At 42.2% G+C, this 16,599-nt stretch overlaps 1 protein-coding gene across 1 annotated transcript in view; it reads right to left on the minus strand.

The window, feature by feature from the left end:
- The window catches only part of SND1 (staphylococcal nuclease and tudor domain containing 1), a 572,988-nt gene that overhangs the window by 528,588 nt on the left and 27,801 nt on the right, over nt 1-16,599 (minus strand). Inside the window, exons 5-9 of the mRNA XM_066592191.1 lie at nt 15,190-15,350; nt 13,640-13,731; nt 10,843-11,001; nt 10,649-10,755; nt 2,527-2,617 (exon numbers count right to left, since the gene is read on the minus strand). Of these exons, the coding sequence (XP_066448288.1) occupies nt 2,527-2,617; nt 10,649-10,755; nt 10,843-11,001; nt 13,640-13,731; nt 15,190-15,350 (610 nt within the window). The remainder of the gene's footprint in view (nt 1-2,526; nt 2,618-10,648; nt 10,756-10,842; nt 11,002-13,639; nt 13,732-15,189; nt 15,351-16,599) is intronic.

Below are 16,599 nucleotides of genomic sequence, written 5' to 3' on the forward strand. Positions count from 1 at the left end.
ATGCGGCCGTATGAGGGCTTGTTTTTTGCATGACGAACTGTAGTTTTTATCGGTGCCAGTTTTGGGTACATAGACTATATTGTAAACCTTTTTTTTTTTTTTTTTTTTTTTTTTATGATAGCAGGGAGAGAAAACGCATCAATTCTGACATAGATTTTTTTTTATTTCTTTTTTACAGCGTTAATCATGCAGCATAAATTACACAATCCATTTTTTCTGCAGACCGGTACGGTTACAACGATACCAAAATTCTTACATTTTTTTTAGGTTTTCCCACTTTTCTGCAATAAAAACCCTTTTTTTTGGAAATCTTTTTTCTATTCTAAATTGCTGCATTCAAAGTCCTGTAACTTTTTTATTTTTCGATGTACGGAGCTCTATGAGGGCTTATTTTTTTGCGAGACGAGCTGTAGTTTTTACTGGTACCATTTTGGGGTACATATGGCTTTTTTGATTACTTTTATTGCGTTTTTAGTGAGGCAAAATGCTAAAAACTAGCATTTTGCCTCAGTTTTTTAGCGTTTTTTTAAGCGGTTTTTCCCGTGCACAGTCAAAAGCATGTGCAACTTATTGTACACGTCGTTACGGACGCGACAATACCAAATATGTGGTTTTTTGTTTTTTTTTACCTTTTTTTATGCTAATCTGAGAAAAAACATAAAAAAAGTGTTTTTTTTACACTTTTTTTTAATATCTTTGTTTTTTTACACTGTTTGTGTCCCTCTGAGGGACTTTAACCACTGCCCTGATGATCGCTGTCATAAGGCATGGCAGAGCTACTTTAATAAAACAACCAGTTTGTTAAAAACAGCCAATATCCATCTCACCAGGCCAAAAATCTGTAAACAATCCTACCACAAAGACTCCTATGTACACAATTGTGGTACACCTCTAAAGCACGTGTCATTTAGTATTCGCCATTCATAAATTATTCTAATCCCCTTCATGATACAATTTCATGACTACTACTTTATGTTCTAAATTACAGCAATTCAAAAGGTAAAGTTTTAGAGCTTCGAAGAACTTTTAAAAGTGGTCTGCCAACAAAAAAAGAAAAAAAAATTAAATAGCTCAAAATATTGAAGGGGCAGTCCAAGATCCATAATTTATCCAATTATTACCATTTTAGCAATATGCTTACCATTTATCTACTTGCAGTCCCTGTGCGTGCAGTTGCATTTTGAGTGCTGTTGTGGCATCACTTCCACCCATGGTGGTATACCTGATGCATGGGCTACGACAGATTTGTGATGCTGTAATGTATTGGTGGTGTCCTTCCTCCAAGTGGGAAAACTGCATTTCCTATTTATATTGGATCCTATATTAACATCTAGATTTCCCAGATGACGTAACATGCAACGTGCATCAGGATTACGTGCACTGTTTGCACTATGGGTATAAACTAATGAGGACTGCTCACTGTATGTGTGTCTAACATTGACATTTAGAATTGCATACTCATGGCCTTTTACTGCAAGTTGTGTAGGTATTAATGAATTGCAACTAGTGTTCGTTTCCTTTCTGTGATGCTCTTTTTGTCTATGTGTTAGGCATTTTTTATATGGAGTATACATTATATGGTTGTTAGCCACTTACGACCCTCGGCGACCCTAAAGGAGAGCTTCGTCCGTGTTGTGTATAATATATATATATTTTTTTCTTATTTAATTATTTTTTTAGGGTTTTGTTTGTGATTGTGTCATTTACCCTGGAAAAAAAAGACAGCTAAGGGGCAATCAAATAACTATGTATAAATACATGAGGGGACAATACAAGGATCTCTCCCATGATCTGTTTATACCCAGGACTGCGACTGTAACAAGAGGGCATCCGCTACATCTAGAAGAAAGCAGGTTTCATCACCAACACAGAAGGGGTTCTTTACTGTAAGAGCAGTGAGACTGTGGAATTCTCTGCCTGAGGACATGGTGATGGCAAAATCCATAGCAGAGTTTAAGAGGGGACTAGATGTCTTTCTAGAGTGCTATGATATTACAGGATATAGACATTAGGTGACCAGCGGGGTTGTGGATCTCAAATGTTGATCCAGGGATTACTCTGGCTGCCATTATGGGGTCAGGAAGGAATTTTTTCCTCCATAGGAGCTAATTGGCTCGCTGGGTTTTTTTCCTTCCTCTGGACCAACAAGGGGAGGTTTATACAGACTGAACTAGATGGACATGGTCTTCATTCAGCCTAACATACTATGTTACTGAAAGGTCATGTGTCAGCAAAGTTTTTCTTAGAAAATCAAAACTATACCCCAAAGCAACCGGCCTTAAAAGAAACCATTGCTTGGTACTGTATTCGTTAAATGCTATTGAGCTGAGTTTGTTAACCGGATTCAAGAGGCAGGCCGCGGAAGTGCCATGCAACAGGCTGTGAAAGTACTATGCAGTTTGGAAGCACTAAGGAGCCTCAACCTCTACATTTCAACTAGCCATACTGTGGGTCGAATAAGATAAGTTAAAGGTCATTCCATAGTTCAGGTTACAACTGCTGGACCAATGTTACTACTTAAGTTACCTTTGCCACAAATTGTTTGTCCTTCTGATCCAGACTGGCAGTAGGGGCCACATAGTCTCTCCAGATCCTTACTTTGCGTTCCTTAGCAAAACTAATTGGAGGGGGGGAAAAAAACAAGTTAAAATAATGAGATCTCACATGTCATCTTGTCCCTAAACAGGAACGGTTTGCAAAAAAAAAAAAAAAAAGTCACCCTAGCAATTTCTAAACACAGTTTATAACATCAGATATGGCTACCAGTTTACCATTGCATAATCATTTCATCGTTTTTGGCAGGGTCTACGCACCTTTTGTTTCTGAGTGACAAACGATCATTTCTAAAATTAGCCAAAGGTGGGAATAGGTTGTTGTGAATAATATTCACCAAATATTTACCGTATATTCCGGCGTATAAGGCGACGGGGCGTATAAGACGACCCCCCAACTGTCACCTTATACGCCGGGAATACAGTGGAGCAAAAAAAAATAAAAAATCATTACTCACCTCCCCCGGTGTTCTGCGGCGCTGCTGCAGGCTGTCGCTCCCTCCTGGTCCCCGGCAGAGCATTGCTTTCTGGACGCAGGGCCGTCAGCCAATCACAGCCATTCAATGACATCATTGAATGGCTGTGATTGGCTAAAACACACATGCCTTCAGACAATCACAGTCATTCAATGAGGTCATTGAATGGCTGTGATTGGCTGACAGTGTGTGTTAGTCAATCACAGTATTAGCTTTCTGGAGGCGGGGATTTCAAGCCCTGCATCCAGAAAGCAATGCTCTGCCGGGGACCAGGAGGGAGCGACAGCCTGCAGCAGCGCCGCAGAACGCCGGGGGAGGTGAGTAATGATTTTTTTTTTTTGACACTTTCTTTTTTTTTTGTATTACCGGCGTATAAGACGACCCCCGACTTCAGAGCAGATTTTTCGGGGTTTAAAAGTAGTCTTATACGCCGGTATATACAGTAATCAAAAAAGGAGTGCGGTTCAACAGTTTGTCACTAACTAATTTGAAATTCTATTCTACAGTAATACCCAATGTCCACGTGCAGATTTTAATTATAAAACCTATGCGTGTCTCCTACACAGGAGATCTGTGTCCAAAGGGGTGTATTAGCATTCTCAGGGCAATTTAAAGCATGCCTCGGCATGCGTATTGCACGCGCTGGAAGAAATCGCAGCCTGCTCCGCTTTTGTCTGCTGATCCTGCGGAACGGCTTCCATTGAAGTTAATGGAAGCAGTCATATCTGCGGCACAGCCAAAGCTGCCATTGCGGCTGTACCGTAGACCTGTGGGAAAGCAGGATATTCACTGTGCTCAAGAAAGATTCGGCCGGCGCAGAGGAGATCCGCACTGAAGCCAGAGAGAGAAGAGAACCTTTTTTTCTCCCAATGTCTGCGGGCATAGCTGGATTCCGCTGCGGGATTCAGCAGTGGAATCCGTTGTGTACAAGTGGACATTGGGTCTAAAACCTCTACTAACGTTGGTAATCCGTCTGAAAGCAATTGGCTTTACCTGAAACACTTGCTACTTGAGGTAATTATTTCCGTAAGAATCAAAGTTAATCCAATTAATTTGTTCTAGACATTCCAAAAAACACACCAAACCACATTTAATGGAGAATAAAAACGGTCTTTATACCAAAAACAATAATAAATGTATATAAGACTACTGTAGAGAATAAATGAACATTTAACAGGTTATTGAACAGGTTACTGAGTGTTCTCTGTAGTGTTACATAAGACAGCAGGTGACATAATCCATCCTCAGCGTTATAACTCTGTTCTCTGTGCTGTTACATTGGAGTGCAATTGTACAGTACTGTACTAGTGTATTACCAGTCATCGATGATTGAGAAGGGCGAGTTGCATTAGCAGAAGGAGGAGGAGACGCCAAGCCGGAGATCACGTGGGTTCAGCAGCAAGGTCACATGGGCCGGCACACGCCGGTGTTATTAGAGACAAAATTTGGGCTTAAAAAAATGGCCTTTTGTGAAATCGGCCTTAGTAGATGTCAATGCTAGTAGAGGTTTTGCTGTATAACCAATCCAACCAGTTGAAGCAGGAACTCCACAAAACCCCCTAGGGTGGCCTGTAATAGCTGATACCAAGATGTTATTAGTGGGTCCTTCCAATCATGTACCTTCCTGAACAAGTTTTGCAGTGTGGCAGGATGCATTCTTCTGCTCAAAGAGGTTACTGTTCTTATTAGGGAGCTGCATTGCCATACTAAGGGTGTACTTGGTGTGCAACAACATTAAGGTACAAGTCAAAGTAACATCCCTATGAACACTCGCAGCAAGACACTGCACATGTGCAGTTGTGGCAATCGTCCGCGCCTGCACGCTAAAGCAGGCTGCCGAGGATTCGGCATTTCCTGGTGGGCAGTGAACACTACATTACTAGTGACATAGTGTACTCTGACCTGCAGGAAGTGAACTGTACCAAATGGACGCTACTGAAAAGGAAGATCTGGATGGTCTGAGGTGGCGTGACCCTGGGGACTGCAAGAACTAGGAGAAGATCGGTAAGGAGAAGCAGTAAGAAGACAGTCTGGGGAGGAATAGGTAACTATTGATTTTTTTTAAATCTAACTACAAAACCTCTTTAAGGGTTACATTTCCAGAAAATTCTACATGGGAAAAAGCATACATATTAGCGGATGTGAGTCAAACCAGCCCGTCTACAAAAGGGGCTTTTTACTTTTTTGAAGGAGTTCCTGACATGACAAACATTTTCCCATAGAGCACTGCCTGTTAATAAGTCTCCAAACACTCAGTGGGTCTCTTCAATAAGAATTAGTACCCAACTACCCAAATAGGGAAACAAGTTTCCCACAGGTATAGGTTCTCTCCATCATAAAAAAATAATAATAATAATCACATCCATATGGAAAACACGATCATTTATGGCGGCAAAAATACTAGTTAGTCTATGAATATAGAATAATGTATAAGTTGTAATACATATTGTGGCAGAGAGACCACTGGAGTGGCATATTTAATGTCTCAAAAGAATTTATTGAGATTTAACTAGTAAAATGGCAGCACACTGCCTCAAAGACCCCACACAGGTGGTAAAAGACAGGTTTCAATGGAGTACAGAGATTCATTAACAGTTTAACAGAAAAAAAGAAAAAGGGAGAAAAACAATAGAAAAAAAAGTATAAAGTGTATGCAGGGAATATTAAAAATAACCCTATATATTATACGAGGAAGGGATGTATCAAAGTGTCTCCATTGTTTGGGAAGTTTAAGACGGGTAGTTCCAGTTCAGCTTGTATATTACTGTTCATCTCAATGTGATTTATTAATCAATTCTCCCTATAAGGCTGGGTTCACATGGGCGTATTTCCGCCGGAAATCACGCGGTTTGGCCACAGTAAAAACCGCGAGATTTCCACCGGGAGAACCGCCGCGGAAAAAGCCGCGGTGGCTTTGAAGCGGCCCCGCCGCTCGCTCTTCCGCTGCGGCCGGCGCTCCCATAGAGGAGAGCGCGGCCGCAGCGGAAAAAAAAGATAAATAGACATGCTGCATATTTTGAAGCCGCAGCCGCGGTTCCAGCCTGACTTACTGCAATGGATTGGCCGTCCCGTGTGGACGAGATTTCTGAGAAATCTCGTCCACATGGCTGGCTAATCTCGAGATTATCGGCCGCAGGCGGATTTGCCGCGGCTAAATTCCGTGCGGAATTTCCGCGGCAAATCCACCCTGTGTAAACCCAGCCTTAGAGTCTCACAAAATAATGTAGGTTTGGCACATTAACATAAGCTATCCAAGGCTCCCATATTCTTTCACACTGAATGATTTTATCCTGACGTATAGCTGTAAGTTTTTCGTTTAAAACAATTTTGTTCATGCGAGATATAAGTGGCTCAAATGGCAGCGTTGGTTTTCGCCGCTGTTGTGCTATCAAGATACGTGCTGCCATTGTAATGTACTGCAGAAGTTTAAAGGGGGCATTGCACATACCCGCAGGTTTGTCTCCTAGCAATAAGACAAAAGGGTTGAGTCCAGGACTCTTCCCAGTAACAGAGGCTATGAGGTGAGACTCTTTTCCAGTAAGTCTGTGCAGTTAGGTAGGTCCACCAAATGTGGTGATGTGAGCCCTCATCCTCACAGCCACGGGAAACATGAACTGGAGACCTCCGGGTAAACAGCATGAAGCCTCGTGGGAACGAGATAAGCTCTGTGCGACACCTTTAAGGAGGTCTCTGTCAGGGAGACTTGCCAGCTATTTTTGCTCATAGTCTGACAACAGTGGTGCCAACGCTCCAATATCAGCGAGGAGTGTAATTCTGACTCCCATTGAAGCATGAAGGGAAGCTTGGAATCCTGTAAGGTCTCATTTAGGATAATATAGAAGCGAGATAAGGTGCCTGGACGTATGGGGCAAAATTTACATATGGCTTCCATGCAGTTCATCTCTACTTTTGTCGATGATAGCATAATGGAGGACCAATAATGAAAGACCTGCATTGTTCTCCACCGTTCTTCCGGAAGGGGTTTATAATGGCCATTAAATGATTATAAAGAGATCAATTTACCATGTATGAGAAAATCATGTAAAGAGGTAAGCTTATTTGTTTGCCACCACACAAAGTGTGCAGCATCTAAGCCAGGTGAAAAGGCCGGGTTATAAAGCAGTGAGGTGAGAGGGGATGGGATATTACGGGGGGACAATGTGAACCTAACCTGTCTCCACAACAAAATAGAGGAAAAAAATGACACCATGTTTCTAAAGTTGGGCAGGAAGGGTAGTTTAGTCCAGGAGTAGGGACGACCAGTTATGAGGAGAGAATTGCGTTGCCTCAATGTAGGTCCATAGTGGGGCCTGGGAGCCAGCATAGATGGGTGCAATCTGTGCCCAGCGGGCTGCTTTATAATACTTAAAAATACATGGGACGGAGAGACCCCCAAATTTCTTATGCAGATACATTATGGATTTGGATATTCTGGGGCGTTTATGTGCCCAGATAAACATTAATATTTTTCTTTGAAATAGTTGGAGATCTGATGCAGGTACAGGAATGGGAAGTGTTCTGAACAGGTAAAGCAGTTTTGGTAGCAAGGTCATTTTTACACTGTGGATACGACCCAACCATGAGAGGTATGGGCATTCCCATCTGTCTAGATCTAGGCTCAGCTGGTGGAAAAGTGGCTCATAATTCCATTTCTAAAGGGTTCCTAATGTGTTTGTAAGTTTAATTCCCAAATAAGAATGATAGTGGTGCTGAGTTTTGAACTGAAAATTAAGCTCAATCGGCTTTTGCTTATGGGAGGGAGGGTTACAGAAGAGGAATTCTAATTTTTGGAGTGGCATATTTACAGCACTAGGGGGCCCAATTACATACATTTCAGGCAGCCTGTGTAGCAGAGAAAGGGTCTCTCAGTTTTGGCGCTAACCATTTAGGGCTCTATGTGAGTGCTCATTAACCCCTTAAAGGGGTTGTCCCGCGAAAGCAAGTGGGGTTAAGCACTTCTGTATGGCCATATTAATGCACTTTGTAATATACATCGTGCATTAAATATTGGCCATACAGAAGTTATACACTTACCCCCTCCGGTGCTGGCGTCCCCGTCTCCATGGCGCCGACCAAAGCCGCCTTCTCCCTGGATTAGACGCGCTTGCGCTGAAGGGGCTGCTCCGGCGTGCTCGTGCCGCAGAGGCCTTCTGCGCATGCGCAAGCGCGTCTAATCCAGGGAGAAGGCGGCTTTGGTCGGCGCCAGCACCGGAGGGGGTGAGTGTACAACTTCTGTATGGCCAATATTTAATGCACGATGTATATTACAAAGTGCATTAATATGGCCATACAGAAGTGCTTAACCCCACTTGCTATCGCCGGACAACCCCTTTAATGCCACAGGACACAAGTTTACATCCTATGCATGGCATGGGCTCAGAAAGCGGAGCCTGCACAATCTGCAGTGGGAGCCAGTTGTGACTGAGAGCGGGTGATCAGTGTTAACGCCTTACATATGATCATGGGTTCAATTCCCTTAAAAAAAAAAAAAAAGCATGTGCACCTCAAAATGGTACCAATAAAAACAATCATGCAAAAAACAAGCTCTGTCCATGTTAAATGAAATTAGGGGACTTTGAATGCAGTGATGCCTTAAAAAAATTAATTTTTAAGAAGTGTTTTCATTGTGCAAAACAATATCATTTTAGAATAGCTGTAATTGTATTAAACATGCAAAAAAAGTGAATATTAAAAAAAATAAATAAATAAATAGAATTGAGGTTTTTATTTCCTCTTCCCCTCCCCCCAAAAATGTAATTAATTTACAATACATTATATGTACCCAAAGCATGGTACCAAAAACCATATGGCCGTGTCGACGGAAAAAAAAAAAGTTATTGCTTTGAAAAGCAGAGATTAAAATCCCCCCCAAAATCGTTGCGCCCTTAAGACCAAAATAGGCCATGTCCTTGAGGTGTTAGGAACATTAACCCTTTCTAATCCAATTTGTATCCTAGTTTTCCTAGGGGGCTTACTCTGCTGTTATACAATGGAGCTATCTGCTGGCTAAAGCCAGTACTGCATGAGGTGACATATTGGATAGGCTCCGACAGCAGAGAGGCTGGCAATATACAGTAAGAGAACCCTGACAGACATCTTCCAACATCGGAGCTGTACAGCCTTAAATCATAATGTCTTTAACCCTTTCCAATTCACTGTCTGACGTCTAATGACCTTTAGTCATGAAAGGATTGTGTCAGATTACAATTTGCAGTTCTTGCCTATATTGCTATAAAGGATTATATCTTTTCAACTGCTTTGCATATTCTTACCATTTTTACTTTCCCATCCCCAAGACATACGGGGCTTTAAAGTCCTTGATTGGTTTAATAAATTTCACATTTTTTAACCCCTTTCACTACATCCCTTGGTGGGTTTTTTATTTTTTCCCATTTTTGTATTTCCACTTCCAAAAACTCATAACTTTTAATTTTTCCGGTGACATACAAGACACCATATTATATAGGGTTTTTTTTAGATTTTTTTTAAAGTGTATTTTTGAGTAGTAACAGACAAAAATTCCGGAACCGGCTTTTGACCGTCATAACTTTATTTTTGTTGTTGTTTGAGGGCTTGTTTTATTGCAAGGTGACCTGCATTTTTTATTGGTACCATTTTTGATCACTTTTTTTGGGGGGGTGTGGAAGATGAGAGTAAACAAAAAAGGTGCAATTCGGTGTATTTTTTTTTCTAACTGCATACATCGTGAGGGATTAATAAACAGTATTTTAATAAATTGGACTCTCACAGATGCAGTAATACCAATTTTTACCCATTTGTTTTACGCGATGACTTGGAAAGGTTACACTCTATTTTTGTAGTAATTAATAAAACACGTGCAGCGTTTCTGAATAAAACATCCACAGGGGCAAGAAGCACAACTGTCTAGGGTTCATACTACCCATGGTTCAGGCAGCACGAACCATGGTGACAGATTCCCTTAAGGGTCACTTCCCACTACAGTTTTTTTTCCACTGCGAAACTCGTAGCGTTTTTTTTCTGCAGGGGTCTATGGAACTTGTAATGTTAAAATCGTGATCGCGCAAAATCGCAATTTACCGGGAAATCACGGTTAAAAAAATGCTGCGAATTTCGCAGTGAAAAAAAACTGTAGTGGGTAGTCACCCTGAGACTGCCTAGAAGAACCAGCAGCATTTCAGTAGGTACAATAGGAGTAGAGCTTGCAATGACAGTTGTGTCACCTGCGTTCAACCCATCAACAATATTTATTAAACAAAAGATTAACGGACCTTTATTTTAGTAGTGAGTCTGCGGCTGGAGAGGTTCAGACTGTTTTCTTCATTTTCAAGACTTGTTTCCACTGTTGCTTGCATGTGAAGCAGCTTACGCTGAACTCAGTGGGCATTCCCTGCAAAGCAGGTTCTTCCATTTCTCTCAATCTAGTCTCAACCCCTCTAACCCACTTACCGCTGTGCAACCTACTCCTGCATAATGGAAATGCAAGTGGCCAAGGTAAGGAATCAACAGGCAATAAAAATCCTACCAGCGGGATGGTTTTTACCTTACTGAACTACTTATGTGGTTTAATTTGAAGCATATAACCTGTCGGTGTGAGCAGATAAGTGCCCCAATATGATCACATACACTTAACAGACTTACCGCTCTGCTGCACGTAGCTTCTCAGATCCCTGGGTATACACCGCTATAGACCAATCCACACAACGAGCAAAACCTTCTTTCAGAAGCAATTCGGTAATATTTCCATTCTGCCGAGGGAAAAGGTTTGATCAATATGAAAGCCTTTCTTACTAGATATGTATATACTATTTTAATGGGGGGAAAAGGTTACATACAGGATGAAGAATGGTGCCCAGGATGTTTTGATTGTGGCTGCTCTCTAGAATGATTTGTACATCTCTCTGCAGAAGACGAGACTCAGTAAAAAACTTTGCTTCAGCAGCGAAGGCTTCTGGAACTTCTTTACCTTCTGCATTTCTCTTGAAGGTTGGACACTACAAAATAAATGGCAAGACATTCATTAAGACTCATTACAGAGAAACATCCCTACACTATAGTATCGCGTATACGAAAGAGCAACTCCAGTTTTATAGAATGTAATAAAATGAGGCAACTATCAAACGGATTTATTTTAACTAAATGAAGCATTTGCCATAACTGTTCAAGAGGGGTGCACCCCATTAGAACCCCACCAACATAGGGACACCTTTCTGCCTGCCTTCTCAGAGACATCAGTCTTTAACCCCTTAAGGCCCAATGTCCATGGCACACGCAGAATTTTAATGTGGATATCCGCAGCGTTTGCACTGCGGATCATCTTAAAAATTATTTTTTTTAATGGCTTATGGGCGATCGCGGATTGTACGTTTTCATCTCCCATAGATGAATGGAGCCACATCCACGATAAAATGGAGCATGCTGTGATCTTAAAGCGGCGTGGGGCATCCGCAATATACCTAAAAAATCAAATCCGCAGGGTTTAATTCAATTGTGGATGCCCCATTGTTTCCTGTGGGCGGCTAGAGCTGCGGAACTCGCACGCGGATTTAATAAATCAAATTCGCACATGGACATTGGGTTTAACACCACAGGATGTACAGTTACGTCCTGGGTGTGGGGGGTTAATATGCAGCAGGATGGCTAGTTGATTCCGCTCCATAAAGGCAGGTGCAGGCAACATCCGCGATCAGCGCTGACATCGATCACGACTGTTAACTCTCTAAATGTGCTGCTATCAATTCTGACAGCAGCATTTAAATGCCCCCATTGTTGTTGAGGGTCTCCCGAACAGCTCTCCTACGATGACATCGTTAGCTGCCATTTGGTTCCTTTTGAAGGCCCTCCAGGGCTTCCATGAATGAATGCTTATCAAGGCACACCTTCCCCCCTCCCTTATTTCATTACACTTCAGTACATTATATACCGGTAGTACAACACATCCCACAAAAACAAGACCTCAAACACCTGCATCAATAGAAGAAAAAAAAAAGTTATGATTAGAGATGAGCGAGCGTACTCGGAAAAGCACTACTCGCTCGAGTAATTTGTTTCATCAGAGTATCGCTGTGCTCGTCCCTGAAGATTCGGGTGCCGGCACGGAGCGGGGAGCTGCAGGGGAGAGCGGGGAGGAACGGAGGGGAGATCTTTCTCTCCCTCTCTCCCGCCCGCTCTCCCCTGCGACTCACCTGTCAGCCGCAGCGGCACCCGAATCTTCAGGGACGAGCACAGCGATACTCGGATAAAGCAAATTACTCGAGCGAGTAGTGCTTTTCCGAGTACGCTCGCTCATCTCTAGTTGTGATTTTTTGAAATTGAGGAGGAAAAACAGAAACTGAAAAAAATAAAGTAAAAAGGGGCTGCGTCTAAGGGGTTAAATTGCTTTTTACTTGGGAATACAAAGTTTCCTTGTTCAGTATTTCCAAGTTCAGCATCTCCCCCCTTAATCCAATACCAACCTCAGAGCCTTCTCAAAGGTGTTGTTGCTCACGTGTGCAGCTTCTGGTTTATTTAAACTGCATAATTCACATTTTTAACATCTATTGCTTTTTATCAAATAATTCCCAGGAAACTGTAGGATCCCTCTATGTGTTAAGCTTTCATTTTATACGACCACTTGTCAGATAAAGCATCTCCACAGACCGTACAGAGCGCCCTTCTTCAAAAGGGCCAGTGATGGAGACTCACGTGACCAGACACTTCCATTAGCAGCCTCCAATGAAAAGCACTGCGCATAGGAAACTAGCACGTTAAGAGCAAGGAGGCTGATGGACTCATTAGGACACAAGATCCTTTATCAGCGGCCAATTCAAGAAAGGAGCTTGACACGCTAGAAGACAAAATGTTCTGCCCGACAAGTTTGTGGAGTAGAACTTTTAATAAGAATATATTAGTTACTTTTATAGAGCCTCATATGTAAACTCAAGCATCCATCCCTGTTAACAGTGAAGAGGTTCACAAAGCTTCATGCTTCTGTAATGCTTTGTTCACACTCCAGTCAGAAGACTCCTTCATATCTGGCAGGAAGAACAGCACAGTCTTCAGATGCAACACTGTTCTCTCCGCCACAAAGATGGTCCCCATTATAATTCCGTAGGGTCCATCAGAGGACAGATCCAGAACTCCGTTACCTTAGTTTTTCTGTTTCAGTGCCTGAACAGAAAAATTAAACATCTTGACGGGAGTGTGAACAGTCAGCACACAAAGCAAAACACCACTCAAGTCATTACAGACAGCCAAGACAGTAGCCCATACCCGTCACCCAGGAACTGCTGCAAAGAAGCATGAAGCTCCTTGCAAAGCTATGAAAACAGGAAAAGCTGTACAGCAAGTTAAACGGGCTACCTAGGCAAAGTCCGCCAGGTTACATCAGGGTCAGGGCGGAAGCCGCTGCTCCAACCCGGTGTAGTGGTCAGCGCAGCTCTCATTAAAATCAGTGGGAGCAGCGCCTGCAATTGTGAGAGACAACCACTACACAGGGATCAGAGCAGCGGCTTCCGCTCCGACCCCGGTGTATCCTGGCAGACGCTGCTTAGGTAGCCCCTTTAAGAGGGAGACCTTTTATAAAACAGCAGCATCTGATAGACATTATGTTAACCTGTCTGCAGGAAAGTTAAAGGTCAAAGTGCTTCATACCTTGATTCCAGACAACATGACAGTCACGATGTAATAATCGGGAAGGAGGAGGGCCCTCACGACACTGCCATCTCGAACATGCTCAATAATGGCTGCAAAACAAACATTGATATTCCATATGCAGTAAGGTTTGACTCGCACCTTTCACATTGTGAACTTCAGTCATTTATACGGTTTTCTCTGGTAAATTATTACAGTGTGTATACAGTAAGTGTAGGACAAGCGGTATACACATTAGGCCATTGTCACATACATCTATGCATATTAATGAAAAATGCTAAGACGTAGGTCCAGAACACTGCAGAGGTACCGATCATTCAATTAACACTTTTCTCAATAAAGCAAAAAACTAGGAGTTAAACCTATTCAAAATACTGATGTAAAATACTGAGCGAGACTCAAATGTGAATGAGCCCTTAGTCAAATTATGTTTCTAAAATATATATATATATGTAATACACACACACACACACTAAGGGGTCCACTTTATGTTCCACCAGTGGTGTATTATTGGCTGTAAAGAGGTTATCCCTTCAAAAACTGGCGATAAAATGTTTGATTGCTGGGGTCTGACTGTTTAGACACCAGGAACACTATAGTGGTGCACCCCTGAATAAATAGACCATTGATCGCAAGAGTGAGCCAGCGGAAGTGCTTGTTCGAGGGCCGTCACTGCCCACAGACCTTCTAGGGAGCTCATCTTACGCTAGCAACCCCCAGCGATCAAGAAAGCACAGCTCCATTCAAATCTATAGTGAGATTAAATTAGAGTGTAACAGCTGAACAAACAGAAAAAAAAGCCTTCAAACTAAAATTTTTTCCCCTCTCAAGTTTTCTTTATGAATGATAAGTGGCTGCTGCAGTTACTTCTGGGAACAGAACGACAGAGGAACAGGGCTAAACTCACATAGATAAAGACTTGAAATTTATAGCGTTTTATGGAAGCAAAAAAGTCTGTAAAGAAAAGTACCCGGGTGAATAGGACCTTCAAGAGATTCTTCACTTCAATCAAATTGTGGTTACAGAGGAACCTACGGACTAAGTCATTTTCTCATGGCTTAAAATTGCTTTACAAGTACTCTGACCTTCCTGGGTGCTGATAACCAGGACCTGTGGCTGCTGCAGTCAATTACCAGCAGTGACCTTCTATAGCCAGTGATTGGTGGAAACAGCCACATGTCCTGATCAGCAGCAACCTGGAAGGACATAGCATAGTAGCTGTGAAGCAACTTTAAGTAAAAGAAAAACCACTTTAGGGTACACGTTAAATTTGCGGAAGAGTACAAGTTATTAATCAGCGGAAAATCGGCACCTAAATATGCGTCAAAATCCACAGCATTGCAGATTTGGTGTAGATTTCACCCTTTCAACACAAGGGGTGAAGTCAGCTGCGGATTTTGACGCGTAAAAGGACGTACATGTTGGTGCGGATTTTCCAGTACGTATGAACGTACCCTTAAGGTGTCTCCCTTCCCATCTTATGGCTGCCCATTCAATGCTGGTTTAATTAGTATAACTGTGACTGTGTGCATAAAGGAATTTGTGCTTACCATTCACTGGTTTCTGATGTGAGGAGTCCACAAAATGCCGAGGGTTTTCAATTGTGTATTTGATGTCTCGGATAGTATTAGAGCCAGTCCCGTCACTCCAGATTCCTTTCTTAGAAGATCTTGCTTGCTCTTCAATCTCTGCCAGCCTGATTTGGTCAGGCCTGTGAAACATGAGGAAAAGAGGCAAGTTAATAACCTAACACACACATCTCCAATTAAAGCAGCAAAACATGAAGTGCTCCAGCAAATAAGGAGAGCTTACAGAACTATTCATCCACATTCACAAGGGCAACATTTTTGCTCCTTTGCGGAGTTTTCAAGTTCCCATATAGAATATCATCCTAGATCTGCATGGTTGTTCTGAGAGTTGGTTTTTTTCATTCATTATGTATCCCCCGAGCATATGGAAGTCAGCTAGTTTTTCCTTGGTTTGTTATTCCTTTCTATAGGAAACTATATAGACAGGAATAACAAACTAAGGAAAGACTTTTAAATCCCCGATTTTAAATCCCCGCCTGCTGAAAGAACATAATTACAGTGCCAGGGCCCAAGTGGCTAGATGCGCCTGAGCCCCGGCGGAGAGGTAAGTAGGTTTTTTTTGTTTGTTTTCTTTTTCACACCAGATAGAAATGATTTTCAGGGAAGGGCTTATATTTCAAGCCCTTCCCCGAAAATCACTGTGGGGGTGTCGGCATCCTATTGACATTGAAATCAATAGGAGGGCTTTGCGGTCGCCTCCCACAGCTGTCACAGCTGTGGGAGGGGATTCTTTACTCTTTACAGGAAGTCCCCTTTACTCATTATGCAGTAAAAACCCCAGAAAATTCAGCTGACAGCTCAGTGCTCTGCACATTTCAGCACTAGAGCTGTCCACGGAAACCTTCCGGGGTTTAACTGCATGGTCAGTGCAGCAAGCCCCGGAGATTTTCCGGGTGTGCCACTCAAGGGGTTAAATGCAAAGCCATCGTTTACTATTAGTTTGTCGCTCACTTTCAAGCAGCAAAAAAAAAAATCATCAATGGTTCACTCACTTCTCACTGTGTCTAAATGCTTACCGCTCAAGAAGTCAGCGAGAAGTGAGCGATACTCAGCAGTGATCTGCCTGTACAAATGTTCTGCACTCGCGATAACAACTAACTGTAATCATCCAATCATACAGATCGTTTATTTTAATATTGATTTATATAGTCAGATTTATCATTAGCAGAGCTACTGTGATAAATCAGGTACATTAAGACTGTCTAGTGTGGGTCTGCACTGTTTAACAATTAGCATTAGTAAATAAGCCCCAATGTGTGTGCAAAGACAACTAATCAGCCCAGTTTTTAGAACCTAGTTTTTCTAGTTCTAATTTCATATTTTACATCCTACCAACATGGAGTCAAATTTTATGCTGAGTAGAAAGAATAC

The sequence above is a fragment of the Eleutherodactylus coqui genome, chromosome 2 (genome assembly GCF_035609145.1).
Source record: "Eleutherodactylus coqui strain aEleCoq1 chromosome 2, aEleCoq1.hap1, whole genome shotgun sequence".
NCBI classification, from domain to species: domain Eukaryota; kingdom Metazoa; phylum Chordata; class Amphibia; order Anura; family Eleutherodactylidae; genus Eleutherodactylus; species Eleutherodactylus coqui.